Source organism: Lissotriton helveticus, chromosome 5_1 (genome assembly GCF_964261635.1).
Source record: "Lissotriton helveticus chromosome 5_1, aLisHel1.1, whole genome shotgun sequence".
Taxonomy (NCBI): Eukaryota; Metazoa; Chordata; class Amphibia; order Caudata; family Salamandridae; genus Lissotriton; species Lissotriton helveticus.
In genome coordinates, this window is record NC_136065.1 from 862,959,951 (window position 1) to 862,983,647 (window position 23,697).

The following is a 23,697-nucleotide window of genomic DNA, read 5'->3' on the forward strand; positions in this document are numbered from 1 at the left end:
AGGGAAGCCTTACAAGAGATAGTCTAGGGACCTGATGGTTTCAGGTCTAAGCATCGGTGTCGGAGCGGAGTTTTTTTTTTCTCTCCTGCCGACCCCCAGGTATTGTGGGTTTGTCCTACGTTGCCATACTTGTATTCGTCGGGCGCCTCTGCAGCCTACGGCTCAGCAGTGTGCATCTACTCTCCCGTTCTTTGGGCAACCCTTGGGTTACCATGAGGGTAGTGAGTGGTCCGCATAAGTCTGACTCGGAGACTTTTGGGAGGCTGTAGGTTTAGGGCGTGGAGAACGGCTTGAGGCCTTCTTCCCTTTCTAGCGGCGTTTTTCCTCCCAGGGTTTGTCTGTGGTCCCGGGCTGCCTTTAATACGTCACACGTATATTGTGCGCGAACGCGGGAGAGCTTGATGCTCCTCAGCGAACAAAGGCCGGCCGGGTCTAAGTCAGTCTTCGGTTCATCAGTCCTTCTCCAGCAATTCCTCCGGTCAGCTCGCGGTTTCAGCTGCGCGAGCTCCAGGCGGAGGCCGATACCCGGTTAAGGAAAAGGGCGATAGGAGACGTACCTCTGTCTCAAAGGTGAAGAGGTCTGTACTCCAGGTTCTTTCTGGTTCGCAAGAAGGACAAGAACGAGTTCAGGCCCATTCTGGATTTGCGACAAGCAAACGAGTGGATTCGCAGAGAGAGGAATCGTTGCCATCAGGTTTTTTCCTCAGCCGCAACAGGGAGTTTGGCTCTGTGCCATAGATATACAGGATGAGTACTTCCATGTGCCCTTTGCGCACATACACAGGAAGTTCCTGCGATTCCAAGTCGGCGTCAATCATTATCAGTACACAGTACTGCCAGTCGGGCTGACGTCGGCGCCCAGAACATTCTCGAAGTGCATGGCAGTGGTAGCTGCACACCTGAGGATAAACGAGGTGTTTGTCTACCCGTACCTGAACGATTGGTTGATCAAGGCCTCCTCTTTCTCGGAAGCTCAAGCACACTTCCAGAAGACGTGCGTTCTTTTGAACGAGCTGGGGTTGCACATCAACTTGCCCAAGGCTGTCCCGGTTCCGGTCCAGTGCATACAGTACTTGGGAAGCCTCCGTCAATACGCTGTCAGCAAGCGTGTCTCCTTCGGAGGAGAGATGATTATCGCTCCTTCGGAAGGCTCAGGCTCTTATGATCCCTCCATCTACAACAGTGGGGACGGCGTCTGCTCTACTGAGGTCGATGGCCTCTTGTATCTTCCTCACGCCACACGCACGGCTGCCCATGAGACCTTTGCTGGAGTGCGTGGAGGATCAGTGGAATCAGAGGAATGGATCTTGGGACGACAAGATACGACTGTCTCTGCATGCTCTTCAGTCTCTGAAGTGGTGGTGTTCGGCGGAGTATCTCCTCGGAGGGGTTCCCTTTCACGAGGACATTCCCGCACAGACTATCGTGACGGATGGGTCTCTCCACGGCTGGGGGGGTGCATTCCGGAGACTGACAGATACAAGGAATGTGGTCCCCGATGGAGTCCACGTATTACTTCAATTTCCTGGAACTCAGAGTTGTTCACTTGGCACTGTATGCATTTGTTACGTCCTTCCAGACCAACTCTCTGCTTGTACAGACTGACAATACGACCACGATGTCTTGCCTCAACAAGTAATGGGGGTTTGAGATCGCGCACTCTGTCGCAGGAGGCGCTGGCGATCTGGCGCTGGCTTCTAGCCAGAGGACTGACTATCACGGCTATCCATCTGCTAGGTGTGCAGACTGTTCAGGCAGACGCACTGAGCAGTCTGATTCATGAAAGCCACGAATGGGTCATAAACGACTAAGTACTAGGTGAAGTCTTCGCAAGGTGGGGGACTCCAGACGTAGATCTGTTCTCCACCGCCGAAAACAGCAGATGCTGAGACTTTTCCTCCAGGTACTACCAGCAGGGGACGCTGGGGTATGCGTTATGGGGTAGGCGAACAGCTTTCTGTGCGCCTTTCCACCCATTCCCCTGATTCCGGTGGTACTCATTAAGCTGTCCCAGTGCAGGGCACGGATGATCCTGATTGCCCTGGAATGGCCCAGGCAGTGGTGGTTCAAGGACCTGCTTCACCGGTCTCTCCTTCCTCACATACGGCTGCCGTGCAGGCCGGACCTTTTCACGAAGTTCGGGGGGGCAGATGTTGCACCCCAACCTCTCGTCTTTGAGTTTGGCGACATGGCTCCTGAGATAGTGCAATAGGGCCATTTGAATCTACCAGAAGTTTGTATGGACATACTGAAGGTTAGGCGACCTTCCACTAGGACTTCTTATGCTTACAAGTGGAAGAGGTTTTGCATCTGGTGCAAGTTCAAGAACTATGACCTAACGACGTGTAAGGAAGATGACATCCTTCCGTATCTTCTACACCTGGAGCAGTCTGGCCTTAATGTCCATTTCATTAAGGTTCGTCGTGCTGCGCTGACTGCCTACAAGAAATGGCCTTCACAGACTTCCTTCTTTCGGATCCCTGTGATCAAAAGTTTTTTTTTTGGAAGGCTCGAAAAAAGTGTTCCCTCCTGTCCGGCTTCCTTCGCCTTCATGGGAATTGAACGTGGTGCTGTCCAGATTGATGAAGGAGTTTTTTTAACCTATTCATAAGGCTTCATTGCAGCACCTGTCCTGGAAGACGGCGTTCCTCGTGGCCATTACACCGGCCCACAGGGTGAGGAAATTCAGGCGTTGTGTTGCCAAGAACCTTAGACTGTATTTCATGCTGCTAAGGTTGTTATGCGTACTCACCCTAAAGTTCTTCCAACAGTTATATCTGACTTCCATGTTAACCAGACTATAACTTTGCCTACGATTTTTGAGAATCCTTCATCTCCAGCGGAAAGGTCTTTGCATTCCCTGGATGTTAGGAGGGTGTTGAACTTTTTATCTGGATAAAACCGTAGATATTCGTAGGTCAGACCAATTGTTTATCAATTATGGATTATTCAGGACCGGTCTTGCTACCTCTAAACAGTCCATCTCGAGGTGGATTGTGTCCTGTATACAATTGTGTTACCAAAAAGCTGATAAGACCTTAGGGGGTAAACCTAAGGCTCATTCCACCGGGGGCAAAGCTGCCACGACTGCTTTGCTCCGTAGTGTTCCAATTGCAGAAATCTGCAAGGCAGCCACTTGGAAGTCGGTCCATACCTTATTAAGCATTACTGTCTGGACACTGAGACCAGGGCAGATGCTTGGGTTGGGCAGGCTTCGCTGCGAAATGTGTTCGCACAGTAGTGGTGTTATTTCTCTTTTCTCCACCGCCACTTTGGTGTGGGGATGGGCTTGTTCATTCTATTCACTAGATTATGACTATACACAGAGATCCCCTACTACAGAAGGAGTAGTTTCTGTCCTGTAACTCCAGTTCTGTAGTAGGGGTATCTCTGTTAGTCATAAGCGCCCGCCCTCCTCCCCGGTGGAGAGAGATATTCATGTAAGAAATACTACAGGTCTGGCGTGTTACGCCTTCAAAAAGAACTGAAGGTGAAGGGGACCTGCAGTGCATTCTGGGATACTGTGAGGCTTCTGGAAAGTTCTCTTAAAGGCACAGTATCCTGTTTTGAGCCACATAATGGCAGCCTATGGGGCTTGTCTGTCCACTTCTTCCTCTCTATCATTCCAGAGGGTTTTGCTGTTTCAGGCAAGATTTTCTCTGTAAGAAAACCCTGGACAGGCTGTGCTGTTTGTAGATTTTTGGTGGAATTTCTAGTTGAAGTACTGAACAGTGTAGCCTGTGGATATAGGCTGCATTATCTGTCTTTAAATTCTCTCTTAAGTGTCTGTGCAGTTCTGCATGTTTTGACAATTTAAGAGATTATTTTTGATTGCTCCGGGGTCCGCGCACATGGGCAGGACTATTCACTAGATTATGACTATAACAGAGATACCCCTACTACAGAACTGGAGTTACAGGACAGAAACTACTCCATGTCAACATACATTTGTGGTATAATGCTAATATTTAGTGGATGTATTGTTACGTAATATTTGGCAGCTTAAATAGCTAAATCACTACAGACATCAGAGAATGAGTGCGTCTATCAGTTAAATACATATGGAATTGTACAGTTTTACAACATCATTTATAAACAAAACATAAAATAAATATTGATAAATACAGATAAAATGGCCAAAAAATTACAGACGGAAATGTTAAAAAAAGAAATACCATAAAATTGGCAGCCCTAGTTATAAATATGGCACAGTGTCTATGAGCTACTGGGAGCAAGATGTTTGCTACGTGTAAAGGCGACACTTTGAAATGGGAGAAAATTAAACTGAAGAATTAACTTTTATTAAGCTATTAAACTAAAGAGTTAACTTTATGTTAATATGGATTGCATAAAACTCATCATTTAAATGTTCTTACGCTTCAAAGTGCCACGTTTGCTAACAGCAGGAATCTTGCTCCCAGTCCCCTGTAGACACGGTGCAATATTCGTACCAGACTAATGCAGTCATTTGTTTAGATGGGGGGGAATTTAAAATGAAGAAACGTGCTTCATAAAACGTTAAGATTTAATAGGCGGAATTGAAAGTAGAGAAAAATATTAAGACTTCATGCTTCATAGAAATATTTTTCTTCACTTTAAATGACTCCCATTCAAAAACATGATTGTGTTTTTTCAGTTATAGATATGGCACAATGTCTACTGGCCACTGGGAACAAGAGGCCTGCTGTTTGTAAATGTAGCACTTTGAAATAGGAGATAATTAAAATGAAGAGTTAACTTAATCATTAAGTTAATTATTCATTTTAATTTTCTCCCATTTAAAAGCATTTAGAAACATCATTTTGTTCTCCTCTCCAATATTGACGTGACAAGGACTTTTATTTAAGCGTTAAATACCTCAGTGCTTCAGTTCTTCACCTCTGTGCCACAGCCGGAGTCATTCATCTGAGTGAGCACTTCTCATCAGGCCCTGCTATCTGCAGCCTGATGCAGATAGCATCCCTTAACTTTAAACGAAAAATGGACTGTGCTTATTTAAAAATGAACTCAAGGCTGCAAGCTACTCTGAAGGTTTCTGGGAGCTACTGGTAGCTGATGATTGACTGGTTGGACAAGCCTGCTATAGAAAATGTGTCTCCATAGGTGTATTGAACATTAATGTAATATTTTGTTTTCTTTTTTTTAAATAAATTTCAGGTCGATCTTATGAAGGAAGGAGAAGTGCCCAAGCCTTACCCCACTCAGTGCAGGGATTCATGGGACAGCAGGCATGTGAAAATGCCCTTCTCAGACCAGAATCTCTACCCAGTTGAAGATGAGGTAGTAAACTTTGGGAGCTCGTTTGACAGAAGTAATAATAAAATAAGCCATTTACATTTGTATAAACATTGCTATTCCATTATTCCATGAGTGCAAGTGCATAATGTGCGAGTATAACTTTAATAAGCTAAAACTTATACTTTTACCTTCATTCTGTTTAATTTTTAATTTTTAATTTATTTTGTAATCCTCACCAACAAAAAGACAAAACATCTACATCTGAATCATAATATAAGCACATATAAGAGTTATCACCAAGGCAACTTCAACAACAGTCTGTCGGTACTGAGAACAACCCCAGCGAATACAAGGGGCTCCACCCGCGTGATAGCAAACAGATAAAAAAGGAAAACAGATGCAGATCAGAACAAAAAAGGAAAATCGAACAGAAACCCCAATGTAAACATAAAAATAAAGAAATGAAAAAGCCACAATCACAGTGCTGTGTCATTGATAAGGTACAATCATAATGCGAGTCGACCGTCCAAGTGCTGTTATAGTAATCACTCTGTTCCCATTGTCGGACCCCACAGCCACATACATCTTACATACATCTCCCACCGTGCCCAAGTTTCAACCTGTTGCCTACTCAGAATGTGCAAGCAGATACGCCCGCAGAGGCTCCCAGATGTCCCTCGGCCTCGGCGACAGTTGCAGCTCTTCCGCATATACGTTGAGGCGATCACGACAGTACACCAGATCGGTCAGCTAGGCCTTTAGGGCAGGTCGTCTACCTCTCCCCCACGTGATCGCCACCCTCCTAGCAGCCAGGAGTAGTGCCAGGCGCACAAACCTGCCATTCGCCCCCCTGATATGTGGCACACAACATAGAAGACACACCAGCGGCGTACAGGGAAGGTCCACGGTAACCATCTCACATAAACATCTCACCACTGCATCCCAGAATTCTGCCACCGTCCGGCAATTCCACGCTAAATGCAGAAAGTCTGCATCATCCTGTCCACACCTGTCACAACTCGCCGTCTCACGCAATCCATAACTATATAGTCGTGCCGGGGTATAATTACACCTGATGTATATATTTGAAATGTATAATTTTGAGATTACCATTCATACTGAGTTTCCCAGTCAATCTGTATATATGTTTCCAGTTGTCCTCAGAGATATCCACAGACAAACACGTATTCCACTTGGCCCAGCTCCTATCCACGTCCGACACCGTTTCGTCCTTGATTAGCTTATATAATTTAGAAACTAGACTCTTATTATTAGGTACGGTGAGGACTGATTGCAAAGACAGCAGTGCTGGAGGCTCGTCCGGAAAGGTGGTATAATGCTCCCGGGCAGCCTGCCGTAGCCGATGAATCGCAAAACGGAATAAAAGCGATTGATTCACAATATGGCTCAATTCTCCCTGTTCAATAAAGGTGCCGTCAGGATATACATCCCGCATGTGAGAAACACCTGCCTCTCTCAGCACCCTCATAGACGGGGCCTCGCGTGTGACCGATAGATGCGCATGATACTCTAGGCGCAAATCCGGCGCATACAGCGGCAGCTTCTGCGGATACTTCCCTATCCGTTGCCAGGCCGAGATCGTGGCATCAACTGCATTGATCTCCGACTTAAGGGTGCCTTGCGAGCAATGAGTGGCCACACTGTGTAGAGGAACTGGGGCTGCATCTCCTTCTTCCACCGCAACGTGCGGCGTGAAGGCATGCGGTCGATACCAGTAATACAGATATTGTGCCTGCGCGCTCAAGTAATACGCATAGAAGTCTGGTGCCGCGAAACCGCCCCACTCATAGTCCTTGGTGAGAACCGACCATTGCACTCTCGCCGCCTTGTCCCCCCATATCAGCCGAAGCAAATGGCCTCGAAGGGTCCTAAAGGACAGGTTAAGCACTATGGGTATATTCACGAAGAGGTAAAGAAACCTCGGCAGCACCACCATTTTAATAAGAGCATTCCGATCCACCAGCGACGGCGGCAGCAAAAGCCAAATTTCAACCACAGTCTCCAATTTCGAACAGGGTCTACCATAATTCTCCCGTAGCACAACTGCTGGGTCGCGGTGCACCCACACTCCTAGATATTTAACTGGGTCTACTGACCATACCAGTAGGAACTCCAGATCAGGCCGAGCGGTGCCGGTCGTCAGTGGAATTATGAATGATTTCTCCCAGTTTATATGCAAACCGGATATGTGGCCAAACCGCACATACTCCCGCAGCAACTGCGACAGGTACCGAGATGGTTCACGCACGAACAAAACCATATCATCCGTGTATAATGAAATAGATACCGGACGATAATTACAATTTAATGCAGTCTTCCTGTGGCGTTGTCGGATAACGCAAGCCAACGGTTCCAGAATGATCGCGAACAGCAAGGGAGAGAGGGGGCAGCCCTGCCGAGTACCCCGCTCAATACACAACGATTCAGATGTCAACCCACCGACTCGCACTCTTGCCGATGGCTCCGTGTACAGCACCGTTATCCATTGGAGAAACATTGGGGGGGGAACCCCATACGTCGCAAGACCCTATGCATATACTGCCATTCCACAGAGTCGAACGCTTTTGCCGCGTCCAGCAGCACTGCCATCGCCTCTAGAGTGGGCTCCAACACGTGGAACATGGAGAAAAGCGTACGCAAGTTGTGCGATGTGGACCGCTCTGGCACGAAGCCCGACTGATCCGGTAGGGTCAAGCCTGACATCAGGGGCTGCAGCTTAGTGGCTAAAATCTTCGCTAGGATCTTGGCATCGATAATAATTAATGACAACGGGCGATATGAATCACATCCCTCTGGGGGCTTATCCTTCTTGAGTAATGTGACAATGAGGGCCTCTCTCAGTGATGGGGGAAGCATCCCGGCATCGTACGCTTCGGCATAAACTTCCAGCAAGTGTGGCGCAAGGAGATCTGCATATTTTTTATAAAATTCCACCGAGAGCCCATCTGGGCCCGACGCTTTACCATTAGACAGCGCCGCAATTGCCAATTTAATATCTTGCTCATCAATGGGAAGACCTAGATATTTACGCTGCACATCTGACAACCAAGCGCACGCAATGTTATCCAAATACGCCTCAAATTCCTCAGCCGGCAGGGAGCCTCGCGTAATATATAAATCCGCGTAAAACACACGGAATTGTTCCGTTATAGCCTCCGGAGTGTAATGCTCAGCTCCTGCATCATCCACTATCCTATCCACCCGCTGCTGCTCAGATCTCGCCTTAATCTTGAACGCCAGTGTTCGACCCGGCCTGCCTGCTACCGGCGAGCTGTATGTCTGCGAGATATATACCTAATCTCAGCCTCCGCTTGTGAATCATATTCAGCTATCAGTTCTTGTATCCTAGCTAGTTTAGACAATTCAGGGCTATTAGCATAATCTCGCTCTAGGTTGTGTAGCTCCGATTCAATTGCGTTCTTATATCTCTGAGTATGCCTGCCGCTGTCCCGATACATACCCCCCTAATGGTGACCTTAAAGGCCTCCCATAGCGTTGCAGCCTGATCTACCGTGCCCTTGTTTAACGTGAAGTATTGCTCAATGGCGTCACGTATGATCTGGTCATATACAGGATCTAGCAGCGTCTCAGCACGCAATCTCCACGTGAAAGGACGACGTACTCCAGTCGGATTTCTCAAGAGCAGGCGCACTGGGTTATGATCTGACAGCGTGCGAGCGAGGGGCGCCACCTCAACCACCCATTCCATGAGCTCATCATCTATCAGCCAGTAGTCAAACCTTGACCAGCTCCCATGCATAGGTGTCGCATGCGTACCTTCTTGTCTCCCCGGATTTCGTATCCTCCACACATCACACAGCCCAAACTCTTCCATAGCCCGCAGCACACTTGCAGCGATTCTGGGGGTGCGATGCGTCTCTGGGTTGGATTTATCCAATTTAGCATCCAAATACGTGTTCAGACCCCCCCCCCCCCCCCCAATAACGGGTGCAACTGGCCACTCCCGCAGCCGTTCACAGATACGGGTCACACACACTGGGTCGTCTACAGTTGGACCATACATATTTATAACGGTGACTAATGTGCCACACAACTTCCCGCACACCATAGCACACTGCCCCTCATCATCTGTATACGTGTGTAGCATTCGAAAGTCCATCCCCTTTTTTACCAGAATCAGCACACCTCTCGCATAGGAGGAATACGAGGCAGCAAGTTGAAAGCCCGCCCTCCTGCCTAGCGCCCCGCACGTCTCATTAGGAGCTAGATGCGTCTCCTGCAATAGTGCCACCTGCACTCCATGTCTGTTTAAATATGCTAACACCTGTCGCCCCTTCTTGGGAGAGTTGAGGCCCCGAACATTCCAAGTTACCATTAATGGTCAGCCATGAACCTTACATCGTCTTAATGATAACAATTCGTGACGTAAAGCCCTCTGGGAAATCATGCAGCAATTATCACACATCGCTAACCCATTGTACATCTCGCTCTTATGATTGGCCCCAATATACAGATAACTCAAAACACACAAAAAATGCAAAAGCCCCACCGCCCGCCACCCACCATGCAACAACCATGTGGGTAATACCCGCTAGGGGAAGAAGCACAGCCGCATGTACACACACTGAAGTGTGGCCGCCGGAACTTCAGCCATCTTGCAACTGCCGAGTCTCAGTCAGTTAGCTATTGGAGGATCAACACACGACCCCGACCGGGTCCCCTACGAGAGCAACAATTACAACAAGAGCCCCCACCCACCCCAACACCGCAACTACCTTACACTATAATGCTCTGCTCAGATTAATAGTAAGAAAGGTACATTGGCATAATAAAATGACATTAACCCAATGAAACAACATAGTGGCTATCAGTCTGCATCATCCAGTCCGGACACCGTCTGCTCTTCATCTGCCCGTTGCCTCCTCGGCTTTGCCTTGCAGATATATTTTGTAAACTTTAATGCGGACTTTGCATCCGTAAAGAAATGAGACTGTTCCTCGTGAGTAATTTTCAGCTTCGCTGGGTACAGCATAGCGTAAGACACCGCTGCCTCCCTCAGCAGCTTCTTCACTGGGACAAACTCCCGACGTGCAGACTGAACTGCCGGGGTATAGTCGGGGAAAAAAGAATAATGTGTCGCCCTTGTACACCACTGGTTCCTTTGCCCTCGCCTCCCTGAGGATAGTGTCCCTGTCAGCATAATTGAGCAGTCGGGCGATAATCGGCCTCGGCGGCGCTCCTGGCTTAGGTCTGGGCCCCAATGATCTATGCACCCTCTTCACAATCATCACATTGGACAGAGCAGTCCCAAAAAGTTCACGCAGCATGCCATCAATGAAAGGTTCCATCTTGGATATAGGTGTAATCTCCGACAGGCCAAGAATCCTAACATTATTGCCCCTAGAACGCGCCTCCAAATCCTCATTTTTTTGCGCTGATCACCTCCAAGATCTTTTCCATTTGAAGGAGCTGTGTGCGGGTCTCTGCCTGCGTATCATGGCCATCAGACACCCGGTTCTCCAGCACATCCAGCCGGTGCTCATGTTTGTCAACCTTTTTTTTTTAACTACGTCTAGGCCAGTCGCCAAGGCATCTATTTTGCGGTCTATGGACTTCATCCTTGCTCACAGCTCTAGGAGTATTGTGCGGGTGTCATCTTCGGCATCATCAGGCGCAGAGGACGCACCTTTAGCTTCGCCCTGTTCACTAGATCCATCACCTGTGCGTGTTGGCCGTTTGCTTTCGAAGGCCAGCTTGGCCTGCTTGGGTTCACCTTTACCCATGACGCCACGCAGCGAGGCCCAGCAGCTTGGTAATAGGTACTAGACCACTTCGAGCCAGTGAGGAGCAAGCAGTCGGAAAGGCTCACCTGTAGATCACCGCCGCCTCACTCTGCGTGCACACACTGTAGCTAGTTGTTGGCACCCCACAATGTCACTGGGGACAGTGGGAGGTCCGGTGCCCCTAAACACATGTCACTGTGTCGCAGTCTAGACCAATGCCACTGTTAACCATCAGCCCGCCATCATCGTCGACTGCATCTGTCATCCACGGAATCACATAGGCCCTCCACCGCCCACAGTCCCCGCAGAGTCCCCCCCCCCCCCCCCCCCCGCAGCCGCTCACTCGCCTGTGGCCAAAACTGACACAGGATCGCAGTAACGCAGCCAACAGGCAGCACCCCACCGGTCCCGCCGACAGCACAGCGCCTAGTGAGGCACCGCAAGTGGCACTGCCTCGACCACAACCCTCAGAGTTTCTGCCGCGCAAAACCCGCCAGGCGCCGCCACCTATCACCGGCAGCACGCCTCGCCAGTCATACGCCGCACCACCCAGCGAGCTCGGCCACTCCAGCGCCCCACTCACCAGTACCTTCCGTGTGGCAGACCGCACTTCATCCTTCACAGCTGCAGGAATTCCGGAAGAGGCAGCGGAGTCCTCTCCTCACATTATCCGCCTCGGCTGGCAACCAGTAGCACTGCAGGCAAATCCGATCTAGGATCGTGAAGACGGGGCACGGTCCGTTCCTCAGTCCGGCACTCCACGGCTTCCTAAACTTCGCCCCAATCAGCATGAGCCAGAACCAGATAGCAGAAACGCTCTATATATCTCGGCGTCAGGCACACAGAGCCGATATGCCGCACCGGCAGGCCGCCAGGACTCGCTCACAGTTCCGAGCGCCGCGCCACCATTTTGTCTGCCATCTCGCGGTCAACAGTTCGTGAAATTTCTGGGTACGGGCGCAGGGCTCATACGTGCTACACCTCAGCAAAATGTGCCGCCGCTCTCACAGGTTCACCAGCCGCCCTCGTATCCGTTTCTCAGCAGCGTTGAGGATGGTATTTGCCCGGTAGAAGATTCCGGCGCGCGAAGCTACCTCTCTAGGCAGCCATTCCGTTACGCGCCGTAGCCACGCCCCCCATTCTGTTTAATTTGTCAAATGCAAAAGGTCAACATATGTAAGCTAAGGGAAGTTTACTGAACAGGTAATGCACATCACAATGTTGTATAATAGTTTGACTTTATTTTCAAACTATTTCTAACTGTGCAACTGCCCCATTGTTGTAGGCCCACTAATAACAGCTCCAATGCAATCCATTTAAAGATTTCATATCTTAGTCAGAAAGTGAAAAATGCTCTTCGAAAGCAATTATTCATCGCTTACTTCTACAGTCATTCTGCATAATCAAATAACACTGTTCCATTGTGCTAAGGTCACTGCGGTTATTCAGTTAGGCCAAAACTTAAATTTAACTGATTCTTTGGTCTCTACTCTTTCCATGCGTAACTGCTGATCAAGGGATAGGGAATTGGAATGTAGGGGACGACACCGGGAGAAACGGGCAACAAGAGATGTTTCAAAATGCCCACTGCTCGGGAATACTGAATGGCAAGCAGAGATAACAAGTGAATGCTATGAGGAGTAGAATTCAACCTGAAGCCTCTGAATGCTTCCTCATCTCAGGAATCCCAAATAACTCTTCTATCTTCGTTCCCTATTTACATGTTAGCGGCCAGGTGAATTACCTTATATATGCCACTGTAGTGACCATCCATTTCATGCCATTTTTCAGCATTGGATTGAAGGGACAAATAACCAGACTTTTTACTTTTTTTCACTCCTTGAGAACCAGAATATTGTATCCAAAATATGGTCTGACTGAAATATTATGTGCGAAATATCAGTAAAATAAATGCAACATTTGAGTTAATAGTAAATCTACACCCAAATGGGCAAATAGTTTTGCAAACTATATGTATTGAACACTATTTCCATCAGGCTGAATATTTTCCAATTGTATTCTGACATAAAAGCACAGGAACGGAATGCTTTACCAGGCAAAATATGTTCTGATACTCTGCAAGCATACATTCTCTTAAGGATCTAAATAAAACACTTTTTTAAAAATAATTATTTTTATTAAAACAAGGCATCAAGAAAAGACACAGTACAGCAGAGTCACGTTATTGCCAATATAACATCTTCGGGGGTACAGGAAACCATAATACATACATATCAGGAACCTTACGCGGATGGGGGTACTTCAAAAACAGCATTCCTAGGTGGCACACATATCTCTCCTCTATATTTATTCCAGGGTCCCCACATTGAAGCCCATTTTCGAGGGCGGCCTCTTGCCATGAAAACAGTCTTCTCCCGGAACATACTCCAATCTAAGTCATTTTTCCAGCTCTCAAGAGTAGGAAGCTGTCCGGATCCCCACTGCTGGGCGACATTCCTTTTCGCTATCATGAAACCTAATGTGGCCCACTGTGTCTGTGCAGAGTTAAGGTCAGTAGGTTCCCATATATTAAGGAGGCACCTCCTCGCCTCTGGTAGCAAGGTGACCCCCAAGACCTCGTGCATAGTGTTATGAATCATACCCCAGTACTCAGTGATATATCAACACTCCCAGATGATATGGAGGAATGTCCCCACAAGACCACACTTCCGTCTACACAATCCGGCATCTAACAACCCCATCTGTACAAGATGGGGTCCCGTGACATTGACCCTGTGTAGTATTTTTAACTGAACGAGCCGCAGTCGTGCAGGAATTGCAACCACTTTTGGAGAAGACACGGCCGATTGCCAGTCCTCATCATCCAATTCTATTCCGTCTCGTGTCCACTTGTCCCTTAACACCCTGAGTAGATCCGCCCTGTGATTAATTAGCTTCTTATAGATCAGGGAGATCGTCTTTTCGGGGAGGTGATCGTCTAAAATCCTATCCTCGAGAGGCGTGGCCTCCGGTAGGTCCACGTCCACAGGCAGAGCCGCCTGTAATGAGTGTCGAATTTGTGCATAGCGAAAGTACTCCGATCTTGTCAGCTCAAATTCAACCTGCATTTCCTCAAATGATTTATTCCTCCCCTTGCCCCAGATATCTTTAATGGTTGAGATCCCTATCAGATCCTCTCGTATTCCAAAGCTTACCCAGCCGTTCCGAATCAAAAGGTGCGGTAGCTAGTCTCAGTCTGTCCCTCCATCCCAAAGAACTCGTGGCATTGTGCCAGATCCGCACAGCATGTTTAGTTGGCCCTGTCAAGTCCAACTTCGTTGGCTTAGAGTACAATGCCCTATTGTAACTACCTCCAGGGAGGAGCCATTTATCCATAGCGTAGCCGGGATCGGCAACGGGGCCATATGTTCCATGATTGATTGCGGCCAGCTGGGAAGCCCAATAGTATCGTTTGATATCTGGGAGGGCCATGCATCCATCATACCATGGGAGCGTCAGCTTGGCTAAAGCGATACGGGGTCTGCCCTCCCATAAAAGACTACGCTGCAACCCTTCTACCTCACGGAAATAACTAGCCGGCACTTCATCTAAGGTATTCTGAAGCTCATAAAGGAAACGAGGCAGAGACATCATTTTAAAAAGAGCTGCTCGCCCCAACAAAGATAGTGGAAGTTTCTTCCAGTTAGCGATGTCGCTCCTAAGCCTCTGCAAAGAGGGAAGGAGATTCTTGGCATACCGGACTACCGGGTCAAAAGAAATGAAAATCCCCAGATACTTGAACCCGCCCGATTTAATTTGAATGGGACAGTTTCGCAGAGGGACCGTGGGCTCCCCTTTTAGAACAAACAGTTATTTCCCCCAATTAATGGAGAGCCCGGAGTTCTTGCCAAAAGAGGCCAGGACATCGCACACGACAATGAGGGACTTCCGAGGAGAGGTCAGATAAAGCAGTATATCGTCCGCATACAAGGAGATCCGGTCCTCCCATTCAGGGGACCACCGAATGATAGATGGCTCCCAGCGTATCCAAGCCGCTAGAGGTTCCAGGGCCAGCGTGAAGAGGAGGGGAGAGAGAGGGCAGGCCTGCCGAGTGCCCCGACCGAAACTAAAGGACGCCGAAACCCGATTATTAACGACTATTTGGGCGAGTGGCTCACTATACAGTAAGCGCACCCAGCAAATAAAGTCAGGGCCAAATCCAAATTTAGTCAGGACCGCCCACAAATAGGACCATTCTACGGTATCAAAAGCCATGGTTGCATCAAGTGAAGCAATTACGGCTGGTTCCTGCAGAGAGTGGGCCCTGGATATCACGCCATGCAACCTGCGTAAATTCAGGGCCGTATTTCTGTGGGGGAATAAAGCCCGATTGATCTGGATGGATCAGTCCGCTGACCACTTTCACCAGCCTATTAGATAGAAGCTTGGCCAGTATTTTGGGCTCAGCATTCAATAAAGAAATAGGCCTATAAGAGGCACAGTTAGTCTTGGGTTTACCCTCCTTATGAATCACCACCACCGACGCAACTCTCTGGTCGCAGGGCAGGATCCCTTTTTCCCGGGCTTCAACAAACATACCTTTAAGGTAAAGAGCCAGCTTATCTGGTCTGAGCTTGTAGAGTTCAATTGGGAGCCCGTTGGATCCCAGTGCCTTCAAGGAGCGAATATCTTGGGCTATTTCGTCAGTTGTTAAGGCACTATCCAGAAAATCACGGTCATCACTGGACAAACGAGGGAGCTGTATATCACGAAGCAGCAAATGGGAGTCCACCTCCGGTCGATCCGAGACCGAGGTATAAACGGTTCGAAAATATGCCGCAAAGCTATCGACAATACTCTGGGGATCCGTAAACAACGCTCCCTCCTCTGTAATGAGTTCTGGGACGACACGTTCAGCTCTGTCCTTTTTGTCCAACCAAGCAATACGTTTCCCTGCCTTATCCCCGAGGTCGTAGAGCCTACCCTGCTGCTCCCTGCCAAGAGCCCTAGCACTATCGGTGACCAGAGATTTATAATCATGTTGCTTAAGGCTCAAAATATGTAATTTAGCCTGTGTTACCTCCTGTTCCAGTTCCCCTTCCAGACGACTAATCTCAATCTCTGCATCAACAACCTCTCTATTCTTTTCCTTTTTTGTTCCAGCTATCAGTGACAGAGCCTGACCCCCGATGACCGTTTTAAAGGCTTCCCAGAGCTACACGGAGGAGGACACCGATCCTTCATTATCCATAAAATAATCATCTAGAGCCTTAATGAGGCCCTTACAAAGTTTGGGGTTACATATATACCAGGGGTTAATGGGGGCCACCCTACCTGCCGTTCCCGAAGCGATATAAAACCGGAACCAGAGCGGGGAATGATCAGAGATACCCCAGGCGAGATGAACTGCTTCAGTGACGTAAGACGCCTGAGCCGCCGGAACCAAGCAATAATCCAGGCGGGAGAGGCTGCCGTGGGCACCAGAGTGAAATGTGTACAACTTCTGGTCAGGGTGGAGTAATCTCCAGCTATCCACTAAACCCATTGCCTCAATAAAGTCGGCTAGCCATCGCTGGGCGCGTCCCGTATCTCGCGGGGGATGTCTATCCATAGCTTCTGAAACCACTGCGTTGAAGTCACCCCCCAAGATCAAGAGCCCAACCGGCAGTTCAAGCAGAAGCTTTCCCAAATCAACGAATGAAGTGGACTGCGTACCCGGGGGACATAGGCAGACAAGAGAGTAAGAACATGCCCCTCCCAACGACCTGTAATTCCAACGTATCTGCCCCTATCATCCTCCTACGTGGAGTCTTATCACCAAAGGGAGCACCTTCCGAAACAGGATGCCCACCCCCCTGGACCCAGATGTGAATCCCGCATGGGCTAAAAAAACTTGTACCCCATTCTGTGCATCGCCTTACATGAATTTACAACTAAATGTGTTTCTTGAAGCAAAACCACATCCGGCACCTGGCGTTTCTAAGATACTGAAGAACCACATTACGTTTAATTTTGTCCACCCACCCAACCCATTCACATCCCAACTCAAAACCTTCAGTTCCCTACCCCCCCATCATCGTGTATGAAAAGGAAGTGACAATCTTCTGTCTGCTGCATGTTAATCAAACACAATATACTGATGCCATCAACAATCTAGAATACGAAGAAAAAAAACCTCTCAAGCCCCCGCCCCCCACCCTGCATGCAGCTTACGCTCATCCCCAACTAGCAGGGTGCCTGTTGCCCCCACACTAATCTACAACGAACTAAAGTTAGAAAATAGAGAGAGGGCCCGGGCAATCCCGCCAATCCCCTCCTCCCCCGCCTCACCATCGCTTCCCCTGATCTAGTCGTTCAACACAATATCTTTCAAATACTTCACATCAGGGGAGACATTAATTACACATCCCATCCCCTATTCACAAGTTCTTACTAATTAAACCCCGCTGTCATCAGTTCACAATTGTTTATTGTTCGGCCGCTTTGCCTCGGGCTCTGCTCTCCGCCTCGGTCACGTGTGTACTTTCCAGCCAATCGGCCGCTACCTCTGGATTATCAAAGAACCAGGTCTTTCCATTGAGTTCCACGCGAAGGCGGGTCGGAAACATCCTGGCATATTTCAGTCCCTTTTCTCTCAAAGTCCTCTTCACCGACATGAAGCCCTGACGCTGCTTTTGTACCAATTGAGTAAAGTCTGGGAAAAAGGAAAGTGGCATTCTCGTATCTCAGGGGGGACCCGGCCCGGGCCGCCTGGAGGATTACGTCTCTATCTCGAAAATTCAGGACCCTTGCGATCATGGGACGAAGGGGTACCCCTGGTTTGGGCCTGTGCGCCCTCTCCACCGTGAAAAAATTGCTGAGGCCTTTAGGTTTTAGGTAATTGAGAACTAGATCTTCGACAAATAGATCCGGTGTTTGCCCATTTTTCGGGCACCCCAAGGATGCGGACATTATTACGTCTTGACCTTCTCGTTCACCTTTGTAACAGTATCTAACTTATTGTCTAGGGCCTCCATCTTCTGGCCCAGAGATGTCCACACTCCGTTAATGGCCGCCATGAGATCTGTCAATGTTGGCTCAGTGGGAGTATGTGTAGCTTCCTCGAAAAAAAACCTTTGTGATTGTCGGGCTCGACGTCGAGAGATGCAGCGTCAAAATATGGTAGACATGCCAGATATGTTTAGTGAAGAGCCTGGTCAAGAAGATATTGGTGTATCAGCAGTGGAGGAAGAAGAGGCCTTCTGCGTGTCGGAGTCAGAGCTCCAGATAAACCTCGATGCCGAAGAACTTCCGCAAGGACAGGGTGATGCAAGTACAGAAGACACCTTGCTCCATCAACTCATTCACAAAAAACCTAAGGCTTCGGCACCACCTCTGCCCAAGGTTGGCACCGAGACAACAATTCCGGCACCCCGACTTCTGGCTTTGCTCCGAAACACCCAGTCAAGACTTCCGGCTCGGGACAGAGTCGACACTAACCCTATTCAGAAACTAAGCCCTCCTGTTCCAAGTTGAAATCTGGCTCGGAGCCAAAATACTTCATGCCGAAAAATAAACCGGCATCGGAGCTTACATTTTCCGCACCCAAAGGCCAGGCCATATCTGCATCGAAAACGACAGCGCCAAAACCGAAAGATGTCACTTTCGATCAAAGTTTAGACATTGTTCCACCGAAAATAGATCCCAAACAGAAGAGTATTTGTAGTAACCCAGAAGCGGGTCATATTTGTACTAAGCTGGGTCGTAAACACAAGCTTCCTGATGAGGACAGTCATTACAATATCACATTAAAAAAGAAAACTATTGGTACCAGCCCTCTTCATCCACCACCAGCATCCCCTCCACCACCCTCTTCTCCGGCTTTACATCCTTTGCACATCCCACCTCAGGATTCTCCACAATCTCAGCATGATGGAGACGATATTGATGAGGGGGACACACACTTACCAGTAGATCCATGGAAGAATTACACAATTGACCCCCCATTAGACAACGATCCAGACCTTTACCCTGCCAAGCCATCTCCACCTGGTGACAACATATCTTATCAGGAACTCATTGCCAGGGCAGCTGAATACCATGGGGTGATACTACACAAAGAATCCTTGGAAGAGGATTTTTTGTTTGAGACGTTAGGATCCATACACAGGTCGACACAAACACTTCCTAGGCTTAAGGGTATGATGAGGCACATTAACGACATTTTTAAAGATCCTGTGCCTGCAAGCATCTTGAGTCCTAGAGTCGACAAAAAATATAAAGCCTCCCCAACAGATCCAATATTTATTTAGGGCCAGTTGCCACTAGACTCACTGGTAGTGTCCAGTGCTTGCAAACGAGCTATTTGCCAAACCTCAGGGGACGCTCCTCCCCCAGACAAAGAATCCAAGCTAATAGGCGCTTCTGGCAAACGCATAGCTACTAATCACTGGCGCATCGCAAACACGCAGGGCCTTTTGGCCATATATGACAGGTCACACTGGGATGAAATGGAGCAATTGCTCCAATATCTCCCAAAGGAGCATAAAGCAAAAGAGCAAGATTTGGTAAATGAAGGAAAGCTAATTTCCAATTCTTCAATAACATGTGCTCTAGATGCTGCTGATACCGCAGCTAGGGAGGTCAACACTAGCATCTTACTCAGAAGACATGCTTAGTTAAGAATTTCTGGGTTTAAGCCCGAAGTCCAACGATTTATTTTAAATACACCATTTGATAAAAAACATCTCTTTGGTCCTGAAGTCTATCTGGCACTTGAGAAAATGAAAATGGACACTAAAGTGGGGACGTCCATGAGAGCACTCCAGTCGCCTTCAAACAGAGGCTCGTTTAGTCGCTCCTCTTATCGAGCAGGTTCCAAAGCCACACCCTCAGACCACAACACCTCCTCTTAACAAGCATTTGTAATGCAATAGGTCTCGCATTAGGAAAGTTTGAGCTATTGGTATTGTAAATGACACATTTTTTATTTATGTGTTGGTTTTGAAAATAGCTAAATTAATAGCTTTGTCATTTACAATACCAATAGTTTTAACTTTCGCAAATGTGACACCTATAGCATTTGTAATGCAATATTTGTTTTATTTACGTGACTTAGATGTATTGATATTACAAATAACAATGGCTTTTAATTTTTTTAAATAATACTTAAATTAAAGCTATTGTAATTTATAATGGCAATAGCTTAAACTTTTGTAAATAACTTTTGTGAAGATTATGTTCAGTGTATTTTATTGTGACGAAAATCCAAGATCAGAAGTGAAATATTAACATCTTTTTGTGACATTTGTAATAAAGCTTGAAACATTGAGAGAACATATTTGAACCAGTTGTTGTTGAATGGTTGCACAGATTGATGCTGTGGTGGCGCTGAGTGATGTTGTGGTGACGAGTGACGTTCAGTGATGCTGTGGTAGCGCATAGTGATGTTGGGGGTCCCCTGAGTGATGCTGTGGTGGTGCTGAGTGATGCTGTGGTGATGCGATAGAGTGAGTGCGATAGATAGGTAGATAGAGGGAGAGCGATAGATAGAGGGAGGGCGATAGATAGAGGGAGGGCGATAGATAGACAGAATGAGTGAGGGCGATAGATAGGTAGACAGATACATAGTCAGGGCGATAGAGTGAGGGCGATAGATAGATAGATAGAGAGATAGAGTGAGGGCGACAAATAGAGTGAGGGCGATAGATAGAGTGAGGGTGATAGAGTGAGGATTCAGTACGCGATTAATGCTGCCTAGCTCTGATTAGCTGACTGCTCAAACAAACACCTAGACGTGGCTGCATAAATACTTGGAAGCCAGGTTGGATGTAGACAACAGAGCAGCATTCAGGTGGCCACACCTCCTTTGCATAGCGATGTTAACTTTACTTTGTCCAAACGAAGTTAACATTTCAAAGTTATCGCCATCCCGGACGGGTACAAGATCATCAGGAGGGACCGCGTCAACCAGACCGGAGGAGGCATCGCCATCGTCCACAAGAACACCATCCGCATCTCGACCGACTTCAATGACGCATTCAACGCCGCCGAGCACCTCCACTTCCAGATTCACACCGACCCCAAGACCACCCTCAGAGGCACCCTCATCTACAGACCCCCGGGACCACGCACTTAATTCAGCGAAGACATCACAGATTTCATCAGCCCACACGCCCTCCCCTCCACCGACTACATCCTCCTCGGGGACCTCAACTTCCACCTGGAGAACAACAAGGACCGCAACACCACCGCCCTGCTGGACAACCTCGCCAACCTTGGACTCAAGCAACTGGTCAGCACCCCCACCCGCTACGCCGGCCACACGCTTGATCCCATCTTCTCATCCAGCAAGCACATCACCTTCAGCCACTCCACCGGACTCCACTGGACCGACCACAGCTGCATCCACTTCAGCTTCAGAAAGAACACAACCCACCCGCAACAGGTTCCTCACAGAAGCTGGAGCAAGATCACCGCCGACCAGCTCACCACTTCCCTCAGCCAGAACCCACCCGCCAGCACTACGGACCCCAACGAAGCAGCCCGCAACTTCACGCAATGGTTGACCACCTGCGCCGATGACCTCGCACCGCTGAAGAACCCTCCCAACAGACCCAGAAGCAAGAAGGCCCCCTGGTTCACCGACAAACTCAAGGACTCCAAGAAGACCTGCCGCACCCTCGAGAAAGCGTGGCTCCTCGACCAGACCGCTGACAACATGACCGCCCTCAAACACGCCACCCGCAAGCACCACCAGCTCATCCGCACCACCAAGAAGAAATCACTGAAGGAACGACTGGACAACAACGCCCACGACAGCAAGGAACTCTTCAACATCGTCAAGGAGTTCTCCAACCCCAGCACCGGCAACCACGACATCACTCCTTCACAGGATCTCTGCGACTCCCTCGCCTCGTACTTCCACCGCAAGATTGCCGACATCCACAACAGCTTCGGCGCACCATCCACGCACCCAATCGTCGAACCAACACACCCCACCGCCACCCTCTGCACCTGGACCACGGTAACCACCGAAGACACAGCCCGCACGATGAACACCATCCTCTCCGGATCTCCAACCGACCCATGCCCCCACCACGTCTTCAACAAGGCCGACTCCACCATCGCACCCCAACTCCGAGACGTCATCAACACCTCCTTCAACACCGCCACCTTCCCGGAGAGCTGGAAGCACGCCGAGCTCAGCGCACTACTGAAGAAACCTACTGCGGACCCCACCGACCTCAAAAACTTCCGCCCCATCTCGCTCCTTCCTTTTCCTGCCTAAGTCATCGAGAAGATCGTCAACAGACAGCTTGCCGCCTTCCTCGAGACGAACGGCTCCCTCGACCCCTCGCAGTCCGGTTTCAGAGCCAACCACAGCACTGAGACCGCCCTCATCGCAGCCACCGACGACATCCGAGCCCTGCTCCACAACGGAGAAACAGCGGCTCTCATCCTCCTGGACCTCTCTGCAGCGTTCGACACTGTCTGCCACCGCACCCTAATCCAACGCCTCAGCAACACCGGCATCCAAGAGAAGGCACTGGAGTGGATCAACTCGTTCCTCGCCGGAAGAACACAGAGTCCGCCTCCCCCCGTTCCGTTCCGAGGCCGCCGAAGTAATCTGCGGCGTCCCGCAAGGATCGTCACTCAGTCCCACCCTCTTCAACGTCTACATGAGACCCCTTGCTGCCATCGCACGCCAACACAACCTCAACATCATCTCCTACGCCGACGACACCCAGCTGATCCTCTCCCTCACCAGAGACACCAACACCGCCAGAACCAGCCTACACGAAGGGATGAAAGACGTCGCCGAATGGATGAAGAACAGCCGCCTGAAACTGAACTCAGACAAGGCGGAGGTCCTCATCCTGGGACCATCGCCCTCCGCATGGGACGACTCTTGGTGGCCCCCAGCCCTGGGCACCGTTCCCAAGCCAACAGACCACGCACGCAACCTGGGCTTCATCCTGGACTCCTCCCTCTCGATGACCAGACAAGTCAACGCCGTCTCCTCATCATGCTTTCACACCCTTCGCAAGATCTTCCGATGGATCCCGACCGAAACCAGGAAGACGGGCACCCAGGCCCTCGTCACCAGCCGTCTGGACTACGGAAACACCCTCTACGCCGGGACCACAGCCAAGCTACAGAAAAGACTCCAACGAATCCAGAACGCCTCCGCCCGACTCATCCTGGACATCCCCCGACGCAGCCACATCTCCAGCCACCTGAGGTACCTGCACTGGCTCCCCGTCAACAAGAGGATCACGTTCAGGCTCCTCACCCACGCACACAAGTCTCTCCACGACCTGGGCCCCAAGTACCTCAACGACCGCCTGAACTTCTACACGCCCACCCGCCAGCTACGATCTACTAGCCTCGCCCTCGCCGCCGTACCACGCATCCGAAGAGCCACCGCCGGAGGCCGGTCCTTCTCCTACCTGGCGGCCAAGACATGTGTCACGATCGGCCTCCACAGGATCAGGGCGATGCTCAAAGGGGTCCACCTCTTGACTGCCCGAAACTCTGACTAAGTGTATACACAGAGCCTCTAGGTAATCAAGCGAGGGAAAGGTAAGGGAAGGGGCTGGAACGGAAGGGACCACTGAAACGAGAAAAAACAAAACACAATGTTATAGCAATGATCTCTGACTACACTCATATATTTCTCGCTAGTAGAACACCTACCCCAGTTACTTCACTGGATGCAACCCCCTCTCTTGGATGTATGTGGTAGATACGTCTCTATTCTTGCACCTAACAA

The 23,697-nt window shown here is 49.2% G+C and overlaps 1 protein-coding gene across 1 annotated transcript in view; it reads left to right on the forward strand.

Annotated features, from left to right (window-relative positions):
• PARG (poly(ADP-ribose) glycohydrolase) overlaps positions 1-23,697 on the forward strand; it is a 911,041-nt gene that overhangs the window by 212,654 nt on the left and 674,690 nt on the right. Inside the window, exon 5 of the mRNA XM_078643350.1 lies at positions 5,158-5,280. Within this exon, the coding sequence (XP_078499476.1) occupies positions 5,158-5,280 (123 nt within the window). The remainder of the gene's footprint in view (positions 1-5,157; positions 5,281-23,697) is intronic.